This window comes from Eptesicus fuscus, chromosome 6, assembly GCF_027574615.1.
Source record: "Eptesicus fuscus isolate TK198812 chromosome 6, DD_ASM_mEF_20220401, whole genome shotgun sequence".
Taxonomy (NCBI): domain Eukaryota; kingdom Metazoa; phylum Chordata; class Mammalia; order Chiroptera; family Vespertilionidae; genus Eptesicus; species Eptesicus fuscus.
The window spans coordinates 71,720,479-71,744,751 of record NC_072478.1 but is presented as its reverse complement, the minus strand read 5'-3'; the positions used below and the strand labels follow the sequence as shown (position 1 = coordinate 71,744,751).

At 39.9% G+C, this 24,273-nt stretch overlaps 1 protein-coding gene across 1 annotated transcript in view; it reads right to left on the bottom strand.

Annotated features, from left to right (window-relative positions):
* CHSY3 (chondroitin sulfate synthase 3) overlaps positions 1 to 23,653 on the bottom strand; it is a 242,801-nt gene extending 219,148 nt beyond the window's left edge. Inside the window, exons 1-2 of the mRNA XM_008146092.3 lie at positions 22,525 to 23,653; positions 20,022 to 20,305 (exon numbers count right to left, since the gene is read on the bottom strand). Coding sequence (XP_008144314.3) covers positions 20,022 to 20,305; positions 22,525 to 23,326 — 1,086 coding nt within the window. The 5' untranslated portion in view covers positions 23,327 to 23,653. The remainder of the gene's footprint in view (positions 1 to 20,021; positions 20,306 to 22,524) is intronic.
* Between the last annotated feature and the right edge of the window lie 620 nt (positions 23,654 to 24,273).

Below are 24,273 nucleotides of genomic sequence, written 5' to 3'. Positions count from 1 at the left end.
AGCTGTTCTTATAAATACAACATTAGGTAAGCTCTTCTGTTACTTCCTTATTTATTTAATTTTTAAAAAATTAATACTTAGCTCTGGAAGTTTGTTCTTAAAATATTTATTAAATTAATTTTGCCAATATTAGTTGAATAATTGTTTCCAAAGGAGAGGGCAGAATAAGAATGGATTGTAACAGCTGCCATGCTGACCAAACCTAGCAGCCTGATGTTAATTTCAAAACATTCCTCATTCTGCCAGGAAATGGCCCTTGGATTGCTTTCCTCAGAATCACACTCATGAGATGCAAATTCCTTTGAGGCTCTCTGGGCTAAAGTTTACCCGATCAGACTTTGGCCCAGATCATTTCTATGTCTGCATCAGCTCTAACCTTCCCATTTAACAGTTCATCAGCCAAGCCATCCCTCCAATCAAAGAGGTGATTAGAAGACATTTTTCTTTATATTCTAATGTCTCTATATATTTTTATCATCTATTTCGTAAACCATTTTTAGATCTATTATCTCATTCACTGTCACAATCCAGCAGGAAAGGTGGGAAATCTATTACTAGTCCTCTTTTATAGGTGGTTCAGAAAGACAAACTGATGAGCTAGCTGATATCAAAGCTAATAGAAAAACCCCATTATATTCAGGCCAGTCAACATTCCACTATCCCTCCTAGCATGGTCCATTTAGATAGAAAACCAATCTTATTGGTTAAAAGGCTATAAGTTATTTACCACCTACAACTAAATAAGAGCATAAGCAATCTCAATATACTTTTCTTTTAAGTCATTCCCTTGTTCAAATGGATATTAGCTTTTTAACTGTTTCAGAATTAACATGAACATTTTCTTAGATACATAGAAATTTTTTTTTAATTTCCATTTTTTTTTTAATTTTCACAAAAACTAAACATGAATCAGAAAGATGTCAACACACTAAAAGCTACTACTGGACTTGAATATGCAAAAATTCTAAACCATTGGCTATGATCAAACCTTAGTGACTAATGTAGGTGTGATGGTTAATTGTATGTGTCAACTTGGCTAGACTATGACACCCAGCTGTTTGGGCAAACAGCAGTCTAACTGTTGCTATTAATGTATTTTTTAGATGTGGTTAGCATTTAAATCAGTAAAGTTTGAATAAAGCAAATTACAATTCACAGTGTGGGTGGGCCTCATCCAATCAGGTGACGACTTTAAAAGAAAAAAATGAGGTCCCCCAAAAAGCTAACAAGAAAGGAATTCTGCCTCCAGACTGCTTTCAGATTTAAACTGCAACATCAACTCCTGCCAGAATTCCAGCCTGTCTGCCTTCCCTGAAGACATTGGACTTGCAGGCCCCCAAATAGTGTAAACCTTAAAACCTCTTTCTTTATAGATAGCTAGATAGGCAGATAGACATACATCCTATTGGCCTGTTTCTCTAGAAAACCCAATACTGTAGGTTAGCTGTATTCACACCTCTTCCAAAGCTCTTTCTTCTTTGCTTCCTTTTGCTATGGAAGCCAGAAGTACTCACTTTACCCACCTCTCTTGCAGCCACGGATGGCTACATGGCACAATTCCAACCGGGGATATATAGGCAGAAATCCATTGGGGAGAAATAACATCACTGAAAGTAGGACTAATCTCAAGCCAATAGAAAGTCTTTCCCCTTCCAACCTGGAACTAGGATCAGATACTTAAAAAAGTGCCTAAAACCTATTAGCATGAGGACAGAAGCCAATGCTCTAAGCAAAGGCAGAGCAAAAGGGCAGTAAAAGCATGGGGCCATGATGATATCCCTGAGCATCCATTTAGTCATGGCCTCCTCACCTGCACAGTAAGTTGTAAAATGTCTTTACACACATCTACCCAAATATCTATAGCATTACGCTGATGAATGTTGATTTCCATATAGAAAGGTTTGTAAAAAATAATTTTAAAAAATACAAATATTAAAAGCCCGGGTATAATTTATTAAGCACTTAATAATTTTCTTAATTAAAATTTGAGACAGCAAATGATGAGTGTCTTCTTTTCAAGGGCCTTCTCTTACAGCTACGCTGGGAAAAATAAGCCCTGCCAATCACTGAGACACGTGAGGCAAAGAGTCAGGTTCTACAGAAGTACCCACGGTGTTAGAACAGCATTAATAAATAAGGATATTGCCACATTTTTAGGTTAGATATATTTTAGTTTAGATATAATGACTTACAAAGCTTCACTAAACAGTAACTGTTTTCAGTGGATTATTCAAAAGGAAAAAACAACAAACATTTTTTCAGTTAGCATGACATATGAGTCTAAACTGTTGCTATAGGCAAGTTGTAAAAGTTCCTGGAGGCGGAGATAGAGGCAATTGGGTTGGAAAGATTGAGACACATTTGACAAAAATTTGAATAAAACTGTTTGCAAAGCGGAGATTAAGGTAGCCTAGTGGCCTGAGGGCTCCCTGAATTCCAATTAACCAGGCTAGAAGACATCCTCGATCCCCAGAGGTGAAAGAAGATTCGCATTCATACTTTTTAGGGTTCATTTATCATCTCTTGTCTGTAGTTTTTGCATTGCTTTTCGCCAATAGTTAAGACTCTTACGTAGTCACCGGCACAATCAGTCCTATGTGGGTAGAATCTCTAGCTCCCTCTGTTTCGTGCCGTGACCCCCTCCTCTGTAGCTCTAACCTAAGTGAAGCCAGCCTGTCCACCCAGGGCATCGTGCACAGCCCATGCTTGGAGAACAGACCTACCTATTCCTCAAAGTCAAGATCAGTGTTTCCACAAAGCCTTCCTGCCTGAACTTCACAGTTCCCCCAGTGATGGCTCCTTTTAAACATCTTTAGTGCTTGTCTGTGGGCAACTCATCAATGCCATGCTCGCTTCCATGTTATTAATATTTTTGGTTAGCCATCTTCTTTTCTAATTAGACCCTAACAATACAAGGAAGGAGATCGTGCTTAGAACAATACATGGAATCTTATACTTGATAAGTGCTTCTAATACACTCATTCAGACATGGTCTAATGTTCTGATATTTCCACTGTATGACCTTACATTTTGACTCCAGAAATAGCAGTACCTTTCTTAATCTGTTACCAAAATACCATCTTTGTTTTCATGGGCTCCCTAGAGTAAAGCATCTAGTTGGCACTCAACATGAGCCAGATCACTAAAATAACTCTAACAAAAATGGTAATAAGCCCATTTATCCTTGGGAATTTTCACAAGAATTTGTTAACAGTATAAGTCCATGTAAAAGTCACTCCTATAAACAAGTAATTATAAAACACTCATAGCAGCCCAGCTGGCTTGGTTCAGTGGTTGAGTGTTGACCTGTGAACCAGGAGGTCACGGTTCAATTCCCAGTCAGAGTATATGCCCAGGTTGTGGACTCGATTCCCAATGTGGGGCACGCAGGAGACAGCCAATCAATGATTCTTTCTCCTCACTGATGTTTCTATCTCTCTCTCTCCCTCTCCCTTCCTCTCTGAAATATATAAAAAATATATTAATAAACCACTCATAGTAAAACTAAAACAATAAGGTTTTCTATAAAATTTTAGCTCTTTTAAGTAGATGCATATTTAACTATTCCTCTAAAATCTCTAAGTGTATGTATTACTGAGCAGTAAATGAAAACTTTCATTCTATCATAAACTAATTATCAGAGGAAAAAATGTTTTCAAGATACAATAATAAGTTCTCAGAGTATATTGCAATAAGTGAAATTCTAGTGTGATAACATATGTTCACGTGCTGTTGCTTCTAAATACAATTTAGATAAAACAGACAGCCCACATTTTTATTCTGAGGTAGAGTAAAATATACAATTTTCTGTTTCTATTGAAAACGAAAACTTTATTGTTGTTAGGTATTCTCCCTGTAAATCTACATGCTAAGCACTGGAAGAACTGCAATAATTTTGGTCCTTTCATTCGCTTTTCAATCTCTAACAGGTAACCACGACTAGTGAAAAGAATGCTAAAATCGATGACAGCAGCTCTCCATTTAGGGGTCTTTATTGTCTGACCTTTGTCACCTACCTCTTTTCTTTACGATTTCCTCATATTAAATATACTTCAACTTTCTACTTCAATCTGCCATTGTAGTTTTAAAATAAAAATGAAATGTCATTCTTTGAATCCTTAGGCAGAATGTCAATGTACATATATTTCAAGAAGAATATGGTTTCTGAAATCAAATAAGCCAGAGTTCAAAGCAAGACGCTAACAGCTCTCTAGCTGTGTGACCTGGGCAAGTTAGTAACCTGCTCTGAGCCTGCTGTCCACTTCTGCCATAACCACGGGAGTGGGATGAAGGCAAAAGAAACTTCATCCCACTCCTCCTTGTAGCCCAGTACAGTATTTGGTATTCAACTAATGATCAACAGTTCATTTTTATAGCTAGATATAAGTATAAATCAATTTGACAGTTATTATATTATACACTCAGGAAGAAGGTTAGAAGCCTAGATTATTGTTCGTTTTAAGCATAATGAAATTCTATACACTTCAGATATTTCCTAGCATAGTATTTGTTCTTAATGAGCTAGAGTAGAAATTAATAGCTACAGATCAGCATTTGATCAGGTTGTTGTCACTGCTTTTTAAACTACAATAAGACCTTTGTCCTGGCTTCCATTGTCTTCACGGGCTATATACCTTAACTGTTAAAATGATGCAGACTCATCTAAATTTACATCAATAGTAGGTACAGCATTTAAAAGAAACAAATCTTTTGTAACATAAGCCCACCCGGTGAGGCTCAGTGGATGGGGCTCAGGATGTCACACTTCGATTCCCGGTTCAGGGCATGTCCCAGGTTGTGGGCCGATCCCCAGTGGGGGCATGCAGGAGGCAGCTAATCAATGATTCTATCTCATCATTGATGTTTCTCTCTCTCTCTCCCTTTCCCTTCTTCTCTCTGAAATCAATAAAAATATATATTTTTTAAAAAGTAAGAACAGAATAAATGGACAAACAAAATTGAAACAGACTCATAGAGAAAAAGAATAGACTGATGGTTGCCCTCCCTCCCTCTAAATTCAATAATTTTTTTTTAATTTAAATAGGAGATTAAAGGAAAGAAAATTAAATTTTATTTAAATTAGGACCTTAGCCCTGGCTGGTTTGGCTCAGTGGGTAGAGCATCAGCCTGCGGACTGAAGGGTCCCAGGTTCAATTCCTGCCAGGGGCACATGCCTGGGTTGTAGGCTTGATCCCCAGTAGGGGACATGCAGGAGGCAGCCGATCAATGATTCTCTCTCATCATTGATGTTTTATCTCTCTCTCCCTCTCCTTCTCCCTCTCTGAAATCAACAAAGAAATATATATTTTTTTAAAAAGCTTTTAAATTAGAACCTTATAGGACCTCATAAAAAGGCCAGCGCTTTACAGGGTGTGCTTTGAGTTTTTGTTTTATAATAGAAATGTCATAATTACATTATGATCATAATTATATATTCCAATTAATATACTACCATTCACTATCTTGCTTAGGTTTCAAAAACAAATTTATGGTAGACTATTAAATGCTCTTCAAATGGAAAAAGAAATCAATTTTAATGGATTTTGAAATTATTTTTTTAATTAAATGTTATGCAATCTCTATGCAGAATTTACTGGACTGAATGTATAAATATTATAACAAATGTACATAATAACTAGACCAATCATTAGTTACATGCGTATAACCAATAAAAATAAACATTTATAAACAATACTGTAAAATATATTGTCAGAAGAGCAAATACTGATTAGTGAAGGTTATTTGATTATAGTGAGTCTTTCCATTGACTTTCCAAAGTCAGAAGACATTCTTGCTGTAATTTAATAACCACAATTTCATAAATCTTTAAGGTTAAATTTTAAAAAAGGAAAACCACAACAAGAAAAAGGTTAAATATGAGAAATGCAGAGTTTTAAACAAATATAGGGGAAAGACATAAATCTTAATATAAGTAATTACATGGGTAAGAAATCAAGGATGATGGATTTACATGCAATTTAATTAATCTGAAGATATCCTGCTCTAAATCTATTTGTAGCTACAGCACCTACAATTCAACTAATTAAGATACAAAACAGAACTATATATGTTCATAGTTCCAAAACTCCAGTTCCACCCAGTAAGATATGTACCTTAAGAGATTTGGAGCACTAAGCTAAAGCCATTTCAGATAGACATTTTCTAAAATGATTCTACATTATAAGAATAACCTCCAGGTGTAACAGCTAATGTCTTGTAAATATGTAATAAATTACTTATCTAAAATTATCAACAAAATCTCAAGGGAAATAAAAAGAACTTTTGCATATTGCCAAATAATAATGTGTGATAAAGTTCCATTGTAAATGCTTTAATGACTCAAAATTTGTTTTGTAATCCTATTGCAGATAATCATACAATGACATAATATATTGTATACAAGTTCTGATAAATCACATTAGTAAATGGAAGCCCAAATTTGTAACATTTGTTATGCTTTATGTCCAGTATCTACTTATTGTTCATTTAGTAATACTTTTGTGACTCCCTATTAAATCTGTCCTCACAAGGTCATATATTAATAAATGTTTTATGTGTATATATACATGTACTAAGTATAATTTGCATAATTAATATATATTTATATAATTAATGTATAATGTAATATACTAAATGTAATATTTAGTATGCTTATATTTAATATGTAGATATTTGACATAAATAATATTCAAAAATACAGTGTTTTTAAATGTTACAGTTTGCATCAAGATACCTTTCAGATCACACTATATGTATCTAAAAAATCAGATCATGATTTTACATGTTCAAATACAAATAATTATCTAGAATACAAAAATAAGGAACTTGAAATTAGAAATGTCACACCACTCACTCGGCTCTTTAAAATCTTCTCATTCTCTTATTAAGCTTCTCTTCTGCGCCCTGGCTCTTGCCTGTCTGGAACCTCATTCTCATACCACATTCTCTCTGGATTTTTATAGTTAAACCACATTGGTCACTTCCACACACACCTCAGGGCCTTTGCACTGGCTATGTCCTTAAGCTATCTCTTCACCTCTTCCCAATTCATTCTAATGCTCTGCCTCTGGGCTCAATTGTCACCTTTCCCCAGAAGCCTTCCCTGGCAAAGGAAAATAAACAAATGGGACTACATCAAACTAAAAACTTTTGCACAGGAATGGAAACCATCAACCAAACAAAAAGGTAACCTACTGAGTGAGAGAAAAATATTTGCAAATGTTATATATGGTTAGGTACTAATATCCAAAATATTTAAAGAACAGATATAACATAAAAAAATGAAACAATTCGATTAAAAAATGGATAGAGGACCTAAATAGACATTTCTCCAAAGAAGACATACAGATGGCAAAGAGACATATGAAAAGATGCTCAACATCACTAATCATCAGGGAAATGCAAGTCAAAAGGACAGTGAGATATCACCTCTCACCTGTCAGAATGGCTGTTATCAAAAGACAACAAAGAATAGTGTTGGCGAGGATGTGAAGAAAAGGGAGCCCTCTCAGGCACTGCTGGTGGGAATACAGATTAGTGCAGCCATTATGAAGGTTCCTCAAAACATTAAAAATAGAATTACCATATGACCCAGCAATTAATTCCACCTTTGGGAATTTGTCCAAAGAAAATGAAAACACTAATTTCAAGAGATATGTGCACACTATGTTCACTGCAGCATTATTTACAATAGCCAAGGTATTCCATCTCCTTACCTCCACTTCCACTTTGACTTTCAAGACTCATCTCTCACTTGGTCTGGCGCAATAGCCTCCTAACTGTCATGTGTGCTATCCCTAGGCACAAGAGCCTCCAATCCATCCTTCCATGCTGCAGACACTGCATGGTAATCTGATCATGGTGCTCACCTATGAAGAACTCTTCAAAGCTCCCCAATATCCATGAAACTCATTTTTCACGCTATTTGTTAGAATCTCCCAGAAAGATTTTTAACATACCATTCATGGGCTCCATCATAATTGAATCTAAACCAATTACATCACTCCCAGTAATTCCAAGAATCACTGTTTTACAAGGTACACTCTAAACCTGTGCAGATGATATACATGGTCCATCGTCAAGTTTTACCAACAGCCTTTGAGCCTCATTTTTCCAGCCTCCAGATATACTTGAGCCAAACACACAATTCCCTATCATGCTACTCTCCTGTCTTTGCCTTCCCAGGTATCCCCACTCATCTGGCATGTCCCTATGCATTACTTCTAGTTTGGAGAAAGCTCTGCATTTTCCTATGCTCCTTGGGATCTTCTTCCATTTCATTCCTATATATCCTGTACTTACCTGGATTGTAGCAGTTGGCTATAGCAGTAGGCAGGAAAATACTGGTTAAGGATGACTGATCGAAATCAATTACCCACTTATTAAATAAATTATGGTTTCTGCAATCATCAAACAAATCACTCTTTTTTCCCTTTTTAGCCTCAATTCAAGAAGTCAACGTTAAAGCAATCAAGTCAATGAAAACACTCATCCTATACAGACATATCTTGGAAGATGCTGAGGTTTCAGTTCTAAACCACCACAATGAAGTGGGTATCACAATAAAGAGAGTTGTAATCTTTTTGCTGGTGAAGGGCCTTGCTTTCAATTTGTAAAAAAAAAAAACAACAACAATAACAACAAAAACATTTGTGAAGCACAATAAAGTGAAAAGCAATAGAGCAAAGTATGCCTGTATTTTAAGAACTCTATTACTATATATTACTCACATGTAATAAATAAAAACAGCTATAAAACCTTAAGCCTTGCATGGATACACATTACATCTTTTCCTAAGAATGTTTTAAAATCCATTTTTAATTTTTCTTTTTAAAAAAAGGAGCTCTATGCAAAAATGAGCATCAGACGATAAGAAAGCACACTACAGTTGTAAGTAATGACTTTATATTTATTCTCTAGAGGCCTGGTGCATGAAATTCATGCACTTGAGGGGAGGAGGGTCCCTCAGCCCAGCCTGTGCCCTCTCGCAGTCTGTGAGCCCTCAGGGGATGTCGAACTGACAGCTTAGGCCCGCTCCCCACAGTGGGACATCCTTAGCACTGCCACAAAGGCAGGAGAGGCTCCCGCCACCACTGCTGCGCTCGCCAGCCATGAGCCCAGCTTCTGGCTGAGCAGCGCTCTCCCTGTGAGAGCGCACTGACCACCAGGGGCCAGCTCCTGCATTGAGCGTGTTCCTCCTGGTGGTTAGTGCACGTCATAGCAAACAGTCATTCTGCCGTTTGGTCAATTTGCATATTAGCCTTTTATTATATAGGACTGTCTTTAATCCAGTGACTAGCTCTTTGGAACAGATGTAGAAAGAACTGCAGAAGTGTTTATTACTTTACTGTGATTTTCCCAAAAGGAAAATAAAACAAAAAGTAATTTTTAAGGAATAAAGAATAGACTGGATATTTGAAAACAGAAATTAATAAAAGAATGTACTATACAGTGGTCTAGACCCTAGAGCCACATTAGAATCACTAATGTGGGGAGTTTTATGCATACCATGCTATACCTGTAAGAGATTCTGGTCTAATGGGTCAGGGATGGGCTTCAGCGTCAGAACTGTTTAAAGTTCCCAGGGGATCCCACTGTGAGTCACGGTAGAGAACCATAAATCAGCACGTCCCCCCCTATGGTGAAGCCTATCTTTCAAAAAGCAATTGCAATTAACTCTTTCCAATCAACGTTATTTTTCTCCCGTAAGGGGAAACAGGGAATATGAACACCGTTAACTGGAATATATTAACAACAGTTAACAGATATACTGGAATTATTATGTGTTAAGCATTATTTTAAGAGATTATAATACATTGACCTTTTTATTCCTCACAATGGCTCTGGAGAGTTGGCACAATTTTATGCCATTCTGCAAAAATAGCTAACAGTTGCATAATGCTTAGCACTGCCACATATTATTCTGAATGCTGCTGTATACATGACTCGCTCAATCTTCACAAAATCTCTGTGAAGTACTGTTAATATATCCATTTGATAGAGACAAAACTAAGGCACAGAGAAAAATAACTTATGTAAGGCCATACAATTAGTGAATGACAACTGGGATTTGAAGCCAGGTAGTTGTCTAGCTCCAGACTTAATTAAAAAACAAAATCCTAGTGCTCTGTGCTATATAACAGGCACAAAATATACTAATATGCAATTGGGTTACTAAACATGTCTTTATTATTTTTCCTCTTCAGAAGACAGTAATGCAAAGAGAAAGATGCTCATTTAAGAAAAGTGAAATAAGAATCACTTGATTTTAGGTCCGAGACAGGTAACACTACTGGACCCAACTAGAGTTTTCATGACTTAGAATGAAAAAGAGTTAAAGATGATGAAGACAAGAAATCCAATTCTCCATCAGACATGAAGGCAAGAGATTGATTCGAAGCCTGACTCCTCCTCCCTGTGAGCTCCATGAGGACAAGGAACGAGTGTGCCTTCACTGCTCAGAGAAAGTGCTGGGTAAATATATTTGAGCAAATGAAATCAGAAGATGTAAGATGACTGAATTCTAAGGTACACTATTTTAAATTTTTTAACACTGTTTGTTGTATTTCAAGATATTTATCATGTTATGTTACATGTCCTTATTTCATAGAAAATGTAATTCTGTGCAATAGAACATTAGCTGACTAAAATATATTATTTTTCATCAAAATGTTGGTCTTTCAATATTTTAACGTATGCATGCAAATTTTACCTTAAAATTAAATATATATGATAAATTTAATAAATATGTAATTTTTTACAGACTACATAAGATAGTCATATAATTATTAAGTTTATGAAAACTAACATTTCTAATAATCAGCTCAATGCAATAGCTAGGCGGCCACATTGCCAACCCAAGGCCAAGTCGTTAGGCAATCTCTTGGGCCTGACTGCTCCTCAGGTGGGGTGGCCGTCTGTCCCTTTATCTGGTTTGATTCCTCCATTTGTAGCTGGTGTCTCTGCCTTCCTCTTGATTAGGAAAGCACAACCCTACACCTCCCCTTAGCCAATGACACCACAGCTGCACTCTGGGTTCTCACCAGAAAACAGGCATAACTCAACCTTCCTGTTGACCAACCTAATATACAACATTTGAGTGAGAACATCCCTGACGGCTCTCTGAAGAGCACTCTAAATTTCAAAATAAAACGAGTAAGGACCATAACTGCATTGTCTCCAAGTAGAATTCCTCCTGCACAACTGCCCTCTGTGAGACAGTCCTGGCCTACATTGAGGGGATATCTCAGAAACACCCAGGAGAACCATCCTATGCCACTTACATAGAAGTGCTGCTAAGGATGGGATCCTCAGCGCTGTCTACTCTATGGCAAAAATTCCTCTCAGATTTCAGTGTCATGGTGAGCTCGGGGTCTCTTTCATGTAAGGAAAACTGATGCCCAACATGTCTTTTACAATTTTTTTTCTTATTTTTCTATGTTTTCCCCTTATTTCGCCACATTTTAATTTTATTTTATTGCACATTATTTTTATTAATATGTATATTTCTTTAAACATCTCTTTTTGAGGTACTAGTATTCTATGAATAAATAACTCTACAATAAAAATAAATGAAACTGAAAGGGATAATGAAAAGTTCAGATACCACTGACTGTGAAGAATGAGGGACATGACTTTCAAAATTATAAATGGTAAGTAAAGATTTCACAGTCTCAAAATATTAAGACATCACTTCATTCATTCATTTCCAAACAGTACCTGCTGAACTTTTTCAAAAATTATTTTGATTCAGTTAATTTAGAAACTTGTAACATACTTATTATACTATAAGTATCCAATACCTTTGTGAGAAGGGGTAACATTAAGTGTTATGGCATGACGCAAACTGATTTATATTCGGTGAAGCCTTAACTAGAGTATTGTTTAATAGACACTAGAGTATTGTTTAATAGAGAGTAAATGAAGAGATCATTAGAATTCTGAGAAACTGCAACCCCTCAATATTAAAGTTTACTTAGGTTTTCTTTAATAACCTAATAAAAAATCAAATAATGACTTGAGACACTAATTTTTCAAATAATGATTTAAGACTAATTTTTTATTTCCATGAAGTTTATGTTGAGCTCAAATACCTCATTGAAAGTTATATCTTTGTACAAAAGAAATGACATGCTGTAATCAAGGTAAAATGTAGTATAGTTATATGACAGAATAGATTTCTTTGTATGTTAAGCACTAATTCACTATGTAGAAAAGAGACTTACTGAAATAAATGTTTCTCAAAACAGCTTTTTGGCCCTGGCCGGTGTGGCAGTGTGGCTCAGTTGGTTGGGCATTGTGTCATGCACTGAGTGAGGGATTGCTGGTTCAATTCCAGGTCATGGCACATACCCGGCTGTGGGCTCCATAACCTAGGGTGGGGGGCTTGCAGCAGACAGTCGATCAATGTTACACTCTCACATCGATGTTTCTCTCTCCCTCTCCCTTCCTCTCTCTCTAAAAATCAGTTTTAAAAAAACTTTTTAAAAAAAAACAGCTTTTTAGAGACCAAGACAAAGAAAGTGGAAGTAGAAAATTGATTTGGATTTCTTTTTAGAAAATTAGAATCCTTATGCTCAAGAGAAAGAGTATCCAAGGTTTTTAAATTAATATGAATATTTATGTTATCATGGAGTTTATTTCAAATTGCATAAAATCATTGTCCAAACCTAACGTGTTTCACAACTGTTGGAAATCACCTTGGAAAGCATACATTGTCACGATCCAGGGGATAAAGCATCGATGAACAATGAAAATGAACTAACTAAGACTACAAAATATGGAAAAACCATACTATGCTTCTTCTTCAACTGGAAATACAATTTTATTTTGTACAATGAAGGAAACAGTGTGGCAGAAAAGAAATTTCATAAAATCAATGCATGATGATTTCATCTGACAAGTTGAATGGGGGTGGGAAAGAAGGTGTGAGAAGCTTACTGCCTTTAGTAAAGTTAAAAACTAAATACTACTGAATCAGAACTAAGAAAAGATTTTTGAAAGACTAAATTTTAAATAAAAATTCCAGAGCTATACTTTCCCGCAGATATTAATATACCTCTTGGGCATATAACATGTTCATGATACAATAAAATCAGCATTACATAAGATGAAAGCCCATAATAGGAAGAAGCCACAGGATATGCAATAGCCCTATAAGAATGGCATGCATATTTAACCTTAATGGTAATGTTATGAAGAACTTAGATATAGTTAATTTTTTTATGGTGTAAATCTCTGGTATTACAAGCCCAGGGAAACACTTCCAGAACATACCCTTTTGTGAAATAATGGAATTTTCTAGGGTGTTTATAGCCTTTAGGGGTAAGACATAAGACATTCTGAATTTAATTCTTTAAGAAATAGAATTAAAAACTATTTAGTCATAAGAAATGGTTTCTTCAACCCGTAGAGAAATATTTTTTTGTGAATACAAAGCTAAGTTTTCTTTGAAACAGCATTTAATTAGGTGAAATAAAGATATATACTTTGTGGCTCCATTTAACTGTAAACATTAAAAAGATAAATTCAAACTATTCTAAATATGACTCTTAGATAGATGAAATACAAAACTCCCTAACAGGGAAACAAATCCTTAAAATTAAAATTATTTTAATGCTTGAATATAACAGATTCTACCAAAACAAAACAACAACAAAAAACAAAACAGAATATCCAATTCTGCTAAGACGCCAGCTGAAAATGAGTTATATAAATAATTTTTTAACAGTGGGGACGTTCTAGGTATTTAGTAAAAACATACCTATAAAAAGAAAGTACATATAACTATATTGTATGACATTATTGATTCTAACAGTCAAGTTTGAAAAAATTATTCCTTCCCTAAATTATTTAAATACACATCTCATTCTCCCTGGAAAAATCACTTCATTTTCTAGAGAATATTTTAATAAAATTTGCAATATGTGGATTATCTGGTTCAAAATATCAAGATTCTTATGCCTACCTGAACCACTTAAAATAAACGCACAAGGAAAATTCAACATGCAAGGAGTTAAAACAAACCTGGGAGGAGAACCCTGTGGACAACAATAGGACATGAAGGGGACTGAAGACTGCTAAAGTCATCAAAACACAAAAACAAAAACCCTAAACCACTCCATGTCTCTGCCAAACAGCGTTTAAGAGCCATATGCAGCCTCCCAAGCTGCCAGATGGCAGCTCAGATAACTAGAAAAACAGTAGCCAAGATTGAGCTCAACCAAAATGTGAACTGAACCAGCAGTGGATGCCAATAAATTCTAACACTCACAGACTGAATAGAATAGAATAAATTTTCACAAACATTTAGTAATTTTTACGGATACATCTTGAGGTATAAATGAGCATAACAGCGACCCATTACATCTGTTGGTATTAACATCTGTCACATGTCCTTGAAAACTAGGTGTTTCCACCTCCAGGTGGGGAAGGGAGAACCTCAATTCTGACTCCAATGGCCTCAGGCTCACAAAGAAGCAGTGAGTCTGAGGATGACCAGCAGCCAAAGGCCTCCTTATTCGGAAGAGGTCTAGCCATTCCTGGGCCCTAAGTGTGATCTGGGTGCACATCCTGGGCGCTCTTGGAGTATCAGGGTTGGCCTGCCATGAGCACATTACTTTACTGAGAACCTGATGAAAAGCAGTGCATATCAACATGCATTTATAACTTATTATTATTTTTTATCATTAAGGACAAAGGGAAAAGAAGTGGTTGGAGTTGATGGAGAAGGAAACAGAGGAAGAGGCTAGCAGGAAAGACAATTTTTTCCCAGACCACCACCAGGGCCTTATTGTGAGAACTAAAGCTATACATCATTTCCTGAGAAAACCAAGGAACTTGGAGAGGCGCTTCCAGCTGCCTTGAGAGACAGGTTCCTGCGAGTTGACTGCAAAATGGGATACTACTGACTTCCTTTTCTTCAGAAAATTCTAGAGAAACTCAGAAAATGGGCTATTGTTCTGGAAACTAATCTAGAAATCTACACAGTAATAATTTTTTATTGTAGATAGAGTCTGATCTGTTTGATATTCTTTAATTATGTATATTAAGTAATCACTTATTAAATAATATTTCCCACACTGTCTTCTTTTTTTTTAAAATATGTTTTTATTAATTTTAGAGAAAGAGGAAGGGGAGAGAGAGAGAAACATCCATGGACTGCCCCTGCATGCACCTGGATGGGGGACCAAACTGGCAAGCTGGGCTTTTGCCCAGAGGGGAACTGAACCAGCGACATTTCGGTGTAGGAACAACACTCCAACCAACTAACCAACTGAGCCACCCCAGCCAGGCTTCCCCCCTATCTTCTTAAGATCAGTTATTAAATATGATGTTCAAAGGCTGAAGCAAATATTTGTAATGCATGTTTTAAACACTCTTCCATGTTTTATAATGGATTCCTCGTACTTCTTAAATACTGAAACAGCCCTGGATGGTTTCGCTCAGTGGATAGAGTGTCGGCCTTTGGACTCAAGGGTCCCAGGTTCGATTCTGGTCAAGGGCACATGCCCAGGTTGTGGGCTCCATTCCCAGCAGGGGGCATGCAGGAGGCAGCCGATCAATGATTCCCTCTCATCATTGATGATTCTATCTCTTCCTTTTCCTTCCTCTCTGAAATCAATAAAATATACTTAAAAAATAAAAATAAAATACTGAAACATAATGGTTTCTCTTTTTTTTTTTTTTGCCAAAAAACCTTAAACTTGAATTTTTAACTAAAAAAAGTATTGTCTAACTCTTTTGATACAGAGGAATCAATTAATCCCTGTTATATATAATATAGTAAGTACATGTACTTACTATATTATATATAACAGGGATTAATTGATTAATCCCTGTTATATATTAATTCAGCATTGTAATAATAATAGCTAACATCTGACAATTTACTATGTGCCAGACACTATATTAAGGGCTTCACATGGGATCATTTATTTTACCATTTCACTTAATCTCCAAAATCAATGAGGTTAACACAGTTATAATTTCCACTTTCAGTTCAATTAAACCAAGGCTCAGAGAAGTAACTTACAAAAGACAATGAAACTAGTAAGTAGTAAAGTGATGACTCCAACCCAAATTCAAGTTTATATTTTCTTCTCTGCGTTTCTCTCTCTCTCTCTCTTAATTGTATACATGACACAGATAAAGCAGACTTCAACTGAACGAACAGTAAAAAAGAATACTAGAAGATTCCTACGTTTATAAAAAATATAATTTATATTCAAGAAAAGCTACATGACCTATGTATTGTAATACTTTTGTCCAATTCTTTCCTGTAAGATCTGAAAGCCTGTTCATCATCTTTCAAAAGATATAACTCCATCATGAATGTTTCATCTACTCAAATTCAAAAATCTTGAACATGTGTCCCTAACAGTGCTGTTACCGCTGCAAGAACTTTATTCAGAAGAAAAGTCACAAAATTCTGAAATCCATGGAAGATATAGACAAAAGAAATTCAAAATTTTAAGAAAGTTCTGTCACAGATGGTTCTTTTAAAAAAATATGGAAACAAAATTACTGATCAATTTCGTAACTTATTCTATTACCAGATGTGAAATCTCACCTTTACTCAGGATGCCAACCCATAATGGAATAGATCAGTTTTTCCACATAATATGAACACTAGAAAAGATGGGCATCATTTCAACTAACCTGAAATCCCAATGGGAAAGCCTTAATGTGGCTATGCCCCAACTGACCTACTCAGGTGTTTCATAAATATAATATTCTTTGGTAATGAAATTTTCCATCATTCTTTTAATGAATACATTGAGACTCTGTATAAAGATTAAATCAATGATGCCTCTAAAATAAATATTGTTTAAGTTGCTTCTTTAAATAGTGAAATTCCAAAACAAAATAAATTTTATATAATTGCTTAGCAAAACATAAAGTCAACATTCTGAAACAGTATTCCTTCAGAAAATAATATTTTCTATTGCTAGGAAAAATGTAAAAGTGACTTTTTTTTTTTCATACAGATCCTGAACTCAGTGATTGACAAGTATCAGACTAAAATTCAAAATGTATTGTGAAAAGTTAATAAAAATATAGCAATCATAAAGTTACATTCTGTAAGACCTGGAATCTCTTTTGTTTGTCTCTTCCTTTATATCAGTTAATGAAAGGATCTCAGTTTCCACCACTCTAACAGAGAGGACACACATCTATGATAACTCCCTTTCACTTTAACCAAAACAAATGTCCATGTTATAAACAAATCATTAAATAAATTCTTAAGCATGTAGGTCACTTGAGCGTATTTTACTCCCTTGGAACATGAATGGGTAGACTGGTATGTAAGGGTTGTACCTTCATAACAGAATCAATGAAAACTTGAAGGGAGAGACACAAACAAAACCTCAGAGTGTTTTATAAAACAAATCACTGCAAAATCGTTTGTTAAAACTTTATGTGTGATGTTAGGACAACAAAGTGTCAAATAAAACAAGAATTTTCCATCTTCATTTTAAATATGAATGATTTCTTTTACTGATCATTCTCAGTGAGTCTGCAAAATAATATCCACAAGTCGACAAAATCCACTAAGTGTTTTCTATGTTGAGCATTTTTTTCTTTGCCTTTTAGTTAGATTTATATTCCGGGGAAAAAGACACTTTTTCATTGAATTTATATTTTACTTATTTTTAAACTGTAATGTGCTTGCATAAATTTTATTCTAAAAGTCAGTTGTAAGACAGTTTTGTAAAAGAAAAATACTGTTTTTCTTACCAAAACAAATGAAGTATGTAATAATTTTAAGTTTGCATAGTATATATTCCAAATAACTACTTATCAAATAATGTTTACTTTCTGTAATAAATATAAGAACTATTTCTCCACAGTGTAAATACCACAAAACAGAAAAAAAGCAAATTTTACGAAAGTGGGATTCAACTTCTAAAAGAAAAATGAATGAGACTGTGCAATCTTGAGGTATAATGACGTTACAGGTAATACATATATTTTCATAAAATGATTTTTCTATACTAAGAGACATGAAAATTTGAAAAGTAAATGAGTTACATTATCATTTACAAAGGTATGCACTGGGTAGTTAAAATAAGTTAAACACCAACTACTTGAAAGCCAAACTATAATGAAAACCTCAATACACTAAGTGTTAAATCGATTTGTACTAGGATTATCTTTCAGGAAAACTATCTTTTGTAAAAATTGTATTTAACTTAAAAACCAATTTCTGATGGAAAAAAACTTCAGAGTATTTTATAAAAAAAAAATCACTGCAATTAAACAACAATTCACAGCTCAGATTATTTTAATAATAGTTGCTGTTCAGAAAACAAAATAAGGACAGATATAAACAACCTGTAGGGAACCAATCAAAATATCAAGTAATTACTTAACATCTTCTAAAAACAGAACTACTTCTGTTTTTCTAGATAATTCATTTACTTTAAAATTTTGTGCACAGCAAAAGAAACCATCAAAAAAACAATGAGAGAGCCCACTGCATAGGAGAACATATTTGCCAATGTTACATCAGATAAGGAGTTAATCTCCAAAATTTATAGAGAACTCAGACAATTTAACAAAAGGAAGATAAATAATTCAATCAAAAAATGGGCAAAGGACCTAAATAGACACTTTTCGAAAGTGGACATACAGAAGGCCACAAGGCATATGAAAACATGCTCAAACATAATCATCCGAGAGATGAAAATCAAAACAACAATGAGGTACCATCACACACCTGTCGGAATGGCTATCATCAACAAATCAACAAATGACAAGTGCTGGCGAGGATGTGGAGAAAAAGGAACCCTCTTGCACTGCTGGTGGGAATGCAGACTGGTGCAGCCACTGTGGAGAACAGTATGGGGTTTTCTCAAAAAATTAAAAATGGAACTCCCATTTGACCCAGTAATCCCACTTCTAGGAATATATACCAAGAAATCAGAAACACCAATCAGAAAGAATATATGCACCCCTATGTTCATAGCAACACAATTTACAATAGCTAAGATTTGGAAATAGCCTAAGTGCCCATCAGCAGATGAGTGGATTAAAAAATGGTGGTACATCTACTCAATGGAACTCTTACCATTTGCAACAGCATGGATGGACCTGGAGAGCATTATGCAAAGCGAAATAAGCCAGTTGGAGAAAGATAAATATCACATGATCTCACTCACTTGTGGAATATAATGAATAACATAAACTGATGAGCAAAAGTAGATCCAGAGACATAGAAGCATGGATCAGACCATCAAACCTCAAAGGAGGGTGTGTGCGGGGGAGGGCGGGGGGGGGGGACGGGGGGAGTGGGGAGAGGAGGGGGAATGTGACCAACCAAAGGACTTGTATGCATGTATATAAGCATAACCAATGGACACAGACACTAGGGAGGCGAGAGCATGTGCTGGGGGGTGGAAGCAGCCAGGGAGAAGTCAATGGGGGAAAAGGAGACATATGTAATACTTGGAACAATAAAGAATTTATATTAAAAAATAAATAAAAGTTTGTGAATAAATCTATCATAACTGATATATTATGAATTAACTTTTCCTAAACTTTGAAAGAAATACATGTTAAATTTCCACATGAAAATCTTCATAGAAACTTCAGATTTTAACTGTTTGAAAAAAAACAGATGAAATTACATACCTAGCCAAAACAACAACAACAACAAAGTACCTGGTGCTAAAAGCTACAGCCCAAGAGAATTAGTCCTCTTGTTAGAGACAGGAAATGGATATGCATGTATATAAACACCAATAAAGCAAATAAAAGGGGAGAGCATCTTCAGACCATATTTCTAGGCTGTCGATTAAAGTTAAGGATAAGGTGGTCACGCAATGAGCAAACCTCAGATAGGCCTAGCTCTAATAAGAAAGGTATGTCCCACAATCTCCCTGTTTCCATCACCAGCTGCTGCTATCATTTTCAAGCAAATGCAAAGATACAGACAGAACAAACAGAATCACTTCCCAGACTGTAAAGTGGCATGTACCTGCCATATGTGAACGTTTGCAAAACAGCTCAAGTCTTACCTCATAAGACCAGACACACTGAGTCCCACCAAACCGTCGAACACATCTTCCTACTTCCACATCTTCGTGAGTCGTGTACATTTCTCTGAGGCACTCACCAATGTGCGGCACCATCCTCCTGAGGACCTCTCGGCTGAAGATCATGCCAGGGCCTCCCATACAGAAGTTCTCCCCAGGCTCCAGGCCCAGCTTTCCGAGTTCTTCAATATTCCCCAGGCCAGTCTGGCCCAGGTAGAGGGGCTTGCTGCTATTCAGTGACCTAAGGAACTCTTCTAACTTGTCACCTACAAAGAGAAAGGCAACAATCATTCTTTTCCTAATTTCATAATCATCTACATGTACAAAGTAAGGGGCAGAACTTCCAATATTGGGTGTAAACTCCCCACAAGTCTTAAAGAAATGAAAAGAAGAAAAACCTCTCTGAATACTCTATTATTTTTTCAGAACTAATTTAAAGAATCAATCTTCTAATCAAAGTCACTAAAAAACTTTAATAAGTCTAACCATCATCAGATTTTTTTAAATTTTTATTTATTGTTTTTTTTTTAGAAAAAGAGAGAGAGAGAAACATTGGTTTGTTGTTCCACTTATTTATGCACTCATTGGTTGAGTCTTTAATGTACCCCGACTGGGAATCAAACCCGCAACCTTAGCGTTTGGGGAGGACGCTCTAACCAGCTGAGCTACCCGGCCAGGGGGAAACAATCATCAGATTTTTAAAGGTGAAATAATTAAGGATAAGGAGAATAAAGAGGTTTCTTAGCATATTGGAAGTAATGATAAAATTCCCAGAAGTATTAAATATCGATATTTAACACTGACTGACAGTGTTCATATCCAGTAATATTTTTTTTCTGACAATTGATTCAGTTTAGTGTTTTGTCCTTAACTTTTCTTGAAATTTAACTTTGGAACTTTGGAAAGTTCCCTTTTAGAAAATAACACATATTTAAATTAAAGAATAAAACTGGTTTTCCTACAGCTTGTTGAGTCATCAGGAAAAACAATTTAAAATTAACACTTCAAAGGCATTTATTAGCCTACAAAACGGTGAACTGGAATAAGCAGTCACCTTCTCATATTCCCAGTCAGCACCTTTACTGACATTTTTGATGAGCACAGCATTTGCAGTCATTACCTTGATCCCATGCCACGCCCCTTGCATCGCAATGAGCTTCAGCTATTATTGGGTTCCTAACACAAAATGCATCTCATTCTTAATAGAAATGGAAAGACTGAGGCATTTCAACGTTCCGAAGGACAATCTTTCAAAGCCTAAGAGAAAGGCTTGTTTTTCCTTGAGCCCTGGGAAAGGTGCTGCTTCCTGGGCCAGGGGGGAGCAATGAGGCTACGAGGAGAGAGGCCCAAACGGAGGAAGGGCTGCCCCGCTTTGTCCCGGAAGCTGGGGAACGTGGAACGCACCGGGAGACCTCCGTTCCACACCCTCTTCTCCTTCCCCTCCATCCCTCTCCATCCCCGCAATAGGCGGGACTGGAGAGATTTGCTCCAGCCCTCAGGAACTTCTCTCTGCTGAGTTTAGAAATCTCTGGCCAGAGCCACCCACACTCGGGGTGAAGGGCCGCGCCTCCTTCAAAAAGCTGACAAAGTTTTCTCAGGCTGTGGCCGCGCGTGGTTTGGGGGACTTCCAGCCTCTGCTTATCGCAGCGGCCAAGATGGTCTGGACAGGATCCACACTGGTGTGCGCTAGCGCAGCCTGGAGCTCCCAGGGTCTGGAAGATTCTCGGATGCTAGACCCTCCCTCCCCGCTCCAAATCTGACAACACACTCGTCGCCCGGGGGTTTTGCCGAGGCGTGGCGGGGCGGGTGGGGTGGACCGGGGACGGCTGGGTGCCGCGCGGTAGCGGCCGGCAGGCGCGCGGGGCGCTGGAGATGCTCAGGGACTCCCCGCGCGGGCGGGTCTTGTGAGAGGGAAGGAAACGCACAGAGGAGGGTCCGAGCCAGGGAAGACGATCCCTCCCCCTCCCCCGTTCCGAAATTGCGCTAGATCCAGTGAAAACGAAAAGGTAGGGGAACAAAGCAAGAACCGCGCTCTCCAGACTGGCTCTCCCGCCGGCGCCCGCAGTCTTCCCTTTCTCCGCCGAGGACACGCCCCTCTGGGCTGGTTTGGGAACCGGCCACCACCCCGGGCTGGGCTCTCGGAGCCAGGCGGAGTGGGAAGAGCCTCTGGTTGAACCCTAAGGTCCGGGTCCTCACCTCTCCCACACTGTGAGGAGGAGGGCTCAGCGCTGGGAGGGGGCGGAAAAGCAAGAAGTGAGGAGGAAGGCGGACAAAGCCGGGTAGGTGCGCGGAGGACCCAAACCGCAGGAGGGGGAGAAGGGCGGACTAGGGATGGGAGGCGGAGGCGAGGGGTGGGGACGGCGGGCTGGGGGCTGCAGGAGCCCGGGGCGCGTGCTGGCAGCGCAGAGAGGTGCTGGGCAGGGGTTCGGGGTGAGGTGCAAAGAAAGGGGGTGGGCAGGCGGGGCAGCCGGCGCCGGGAGGTCACCTTTGATGTAGACGTCGTCGTCGGCGCGCATGAACCACTCATACTTGTCCAGGTAGTGGTCGTGCATGTACTTGATCATCATGAAGGACTTTTTCTGGGGAGGATAGGAGTCGTCCACCCCAGGCAGCTGGATGACAGGCAGGGGTGGCGGGGGCAGGCCGAGCCCGGCGTCGGGGGGCTGCTGGCTGGAAAAGAACTCCACGCGGCCGGGGATGAAGCGCGCCCAGGTCCGCTGCGCCGCCAGCGCGCGGCTGCCCAGGTACTTCTGCGCGGTCATCACCCCCACGTACAGGAAATCTCGGGGTCGGGAGCTCGGGGCGGCGGCGCCCCCGTCCCCGCTGCCGTTGTGGCTACTCTTCGGCCGGCCGCCCCTCCGCCGCCCAGCCGCGCCCCCGTCCTCCTCCTCGGGCTCCCCCTCCGCTACGGGGCCGCCGGGGAGCCCCGTCGCACCTTCGGGCTCGCGTCCTCGCCGCCGCTGCTGCAGCGGAGGTGGCTGCTGCCAGGGGCTGCTCCGAAAACGGGTCACCCCAGCCGCCGGCTCGAGCAGCTGCGGCCCCTGGCGCTCCTGGCGCGCGGGGGGCGGGGGCTGCTCCGGCCGCGGCCGGGGCTGAGGTTGGGGGAGCGGCTGCCGCGCGCCGGGGCCAGCGGCCGAGCGGCCGTAGTAGGAGCAGAGGCTGGAGCCGCGTCTCTTCCTCTCGCTCAGCTCGGCCACTCTGGGGGCGATGAGCCAGGACGCGGCGGTGAAGCCCAGCACCAAACCCAGCGCCACGCTCATCCACGGGCGGCGGGAGCGCACGGCCATCGCGGCTGCCCGGCGCCGACGCTAGCGGAGCGGCTGCGGCGCGGCGCGGCGCGGGTCCGCGGCTCCCACCCGCCCCTCCGGCGCCTCCGCGCCCCCAGCCCCGGCCGCTGCCCGCCGACCGGGCGCTGACGCCGGCTGGGGTTCCGAGCGCTCCGGACGCCCAGCCCGCCGCGGGTTGCAGCCGCCGGCCGCGCTCCCCGGGCGGCTCTGGGTCGAGGGCTTCCGAGCGACAGTCGGGAGTGAAACTTCTCCCGGCGGCGGCAGCCAGAGGAGCTGCCGGAGGAGGAGGAGGAGGCGGAACGCCGGCGGCGGCAACGCGTCCGCTCCTCGGCTGCCACCCTGTCACTGGCGCGCCTGGTCCCTCCCTCCTCTCTCCTTCCCGAGCCCCCGCCCTCGCTCCCGCCTCCCTCCCGCGCCCGCTGCTGCCGGGCTCGGGACTGGCCGGAGGAGGAGCCTCAGACACCACGGCCGCCAGCTAGGGGCGGTAGCGGGGCCGTGGTGTTCCCCCGTCCTCCGCCCGCCGACGCCCCCTGTCCGCGCCTGGGTCCAGAGGCGGCCTCCCCTCCGGAAGGAAACGATCCCAGTCGGGCCGCCTCCGGCTGCCAGCGCCGACGCCCCCTCGTCCCTCCTCCCGTGGCCCTCGCTCCCGTCCCTTTTCCAGTCCCGTCCCGCCCCTCCGCCAGCCTCCCGGCACCCGCGTCCGGGGGCTCCACGGCCTCCTCCCGGCGCGTCGGCTCCGCTGACCTCATCGGCGGAGCTCGGGTCCCCGAGCCCTGGCTGGCCTACCCCGGCCCGTGGCTTGCGACGTCCCGGAGTGACCCTTCCCCATTAGCCGCCCTGTCCATCGGAGCTCCTCTCCGAGTTTTTCGGTCCTTTTCGGGGTTCTCTCTTGGCTCCCGGTCCCGCTCACGGCTCAGGAATCCAAGGGCCCCATCCCAGCACCTCCT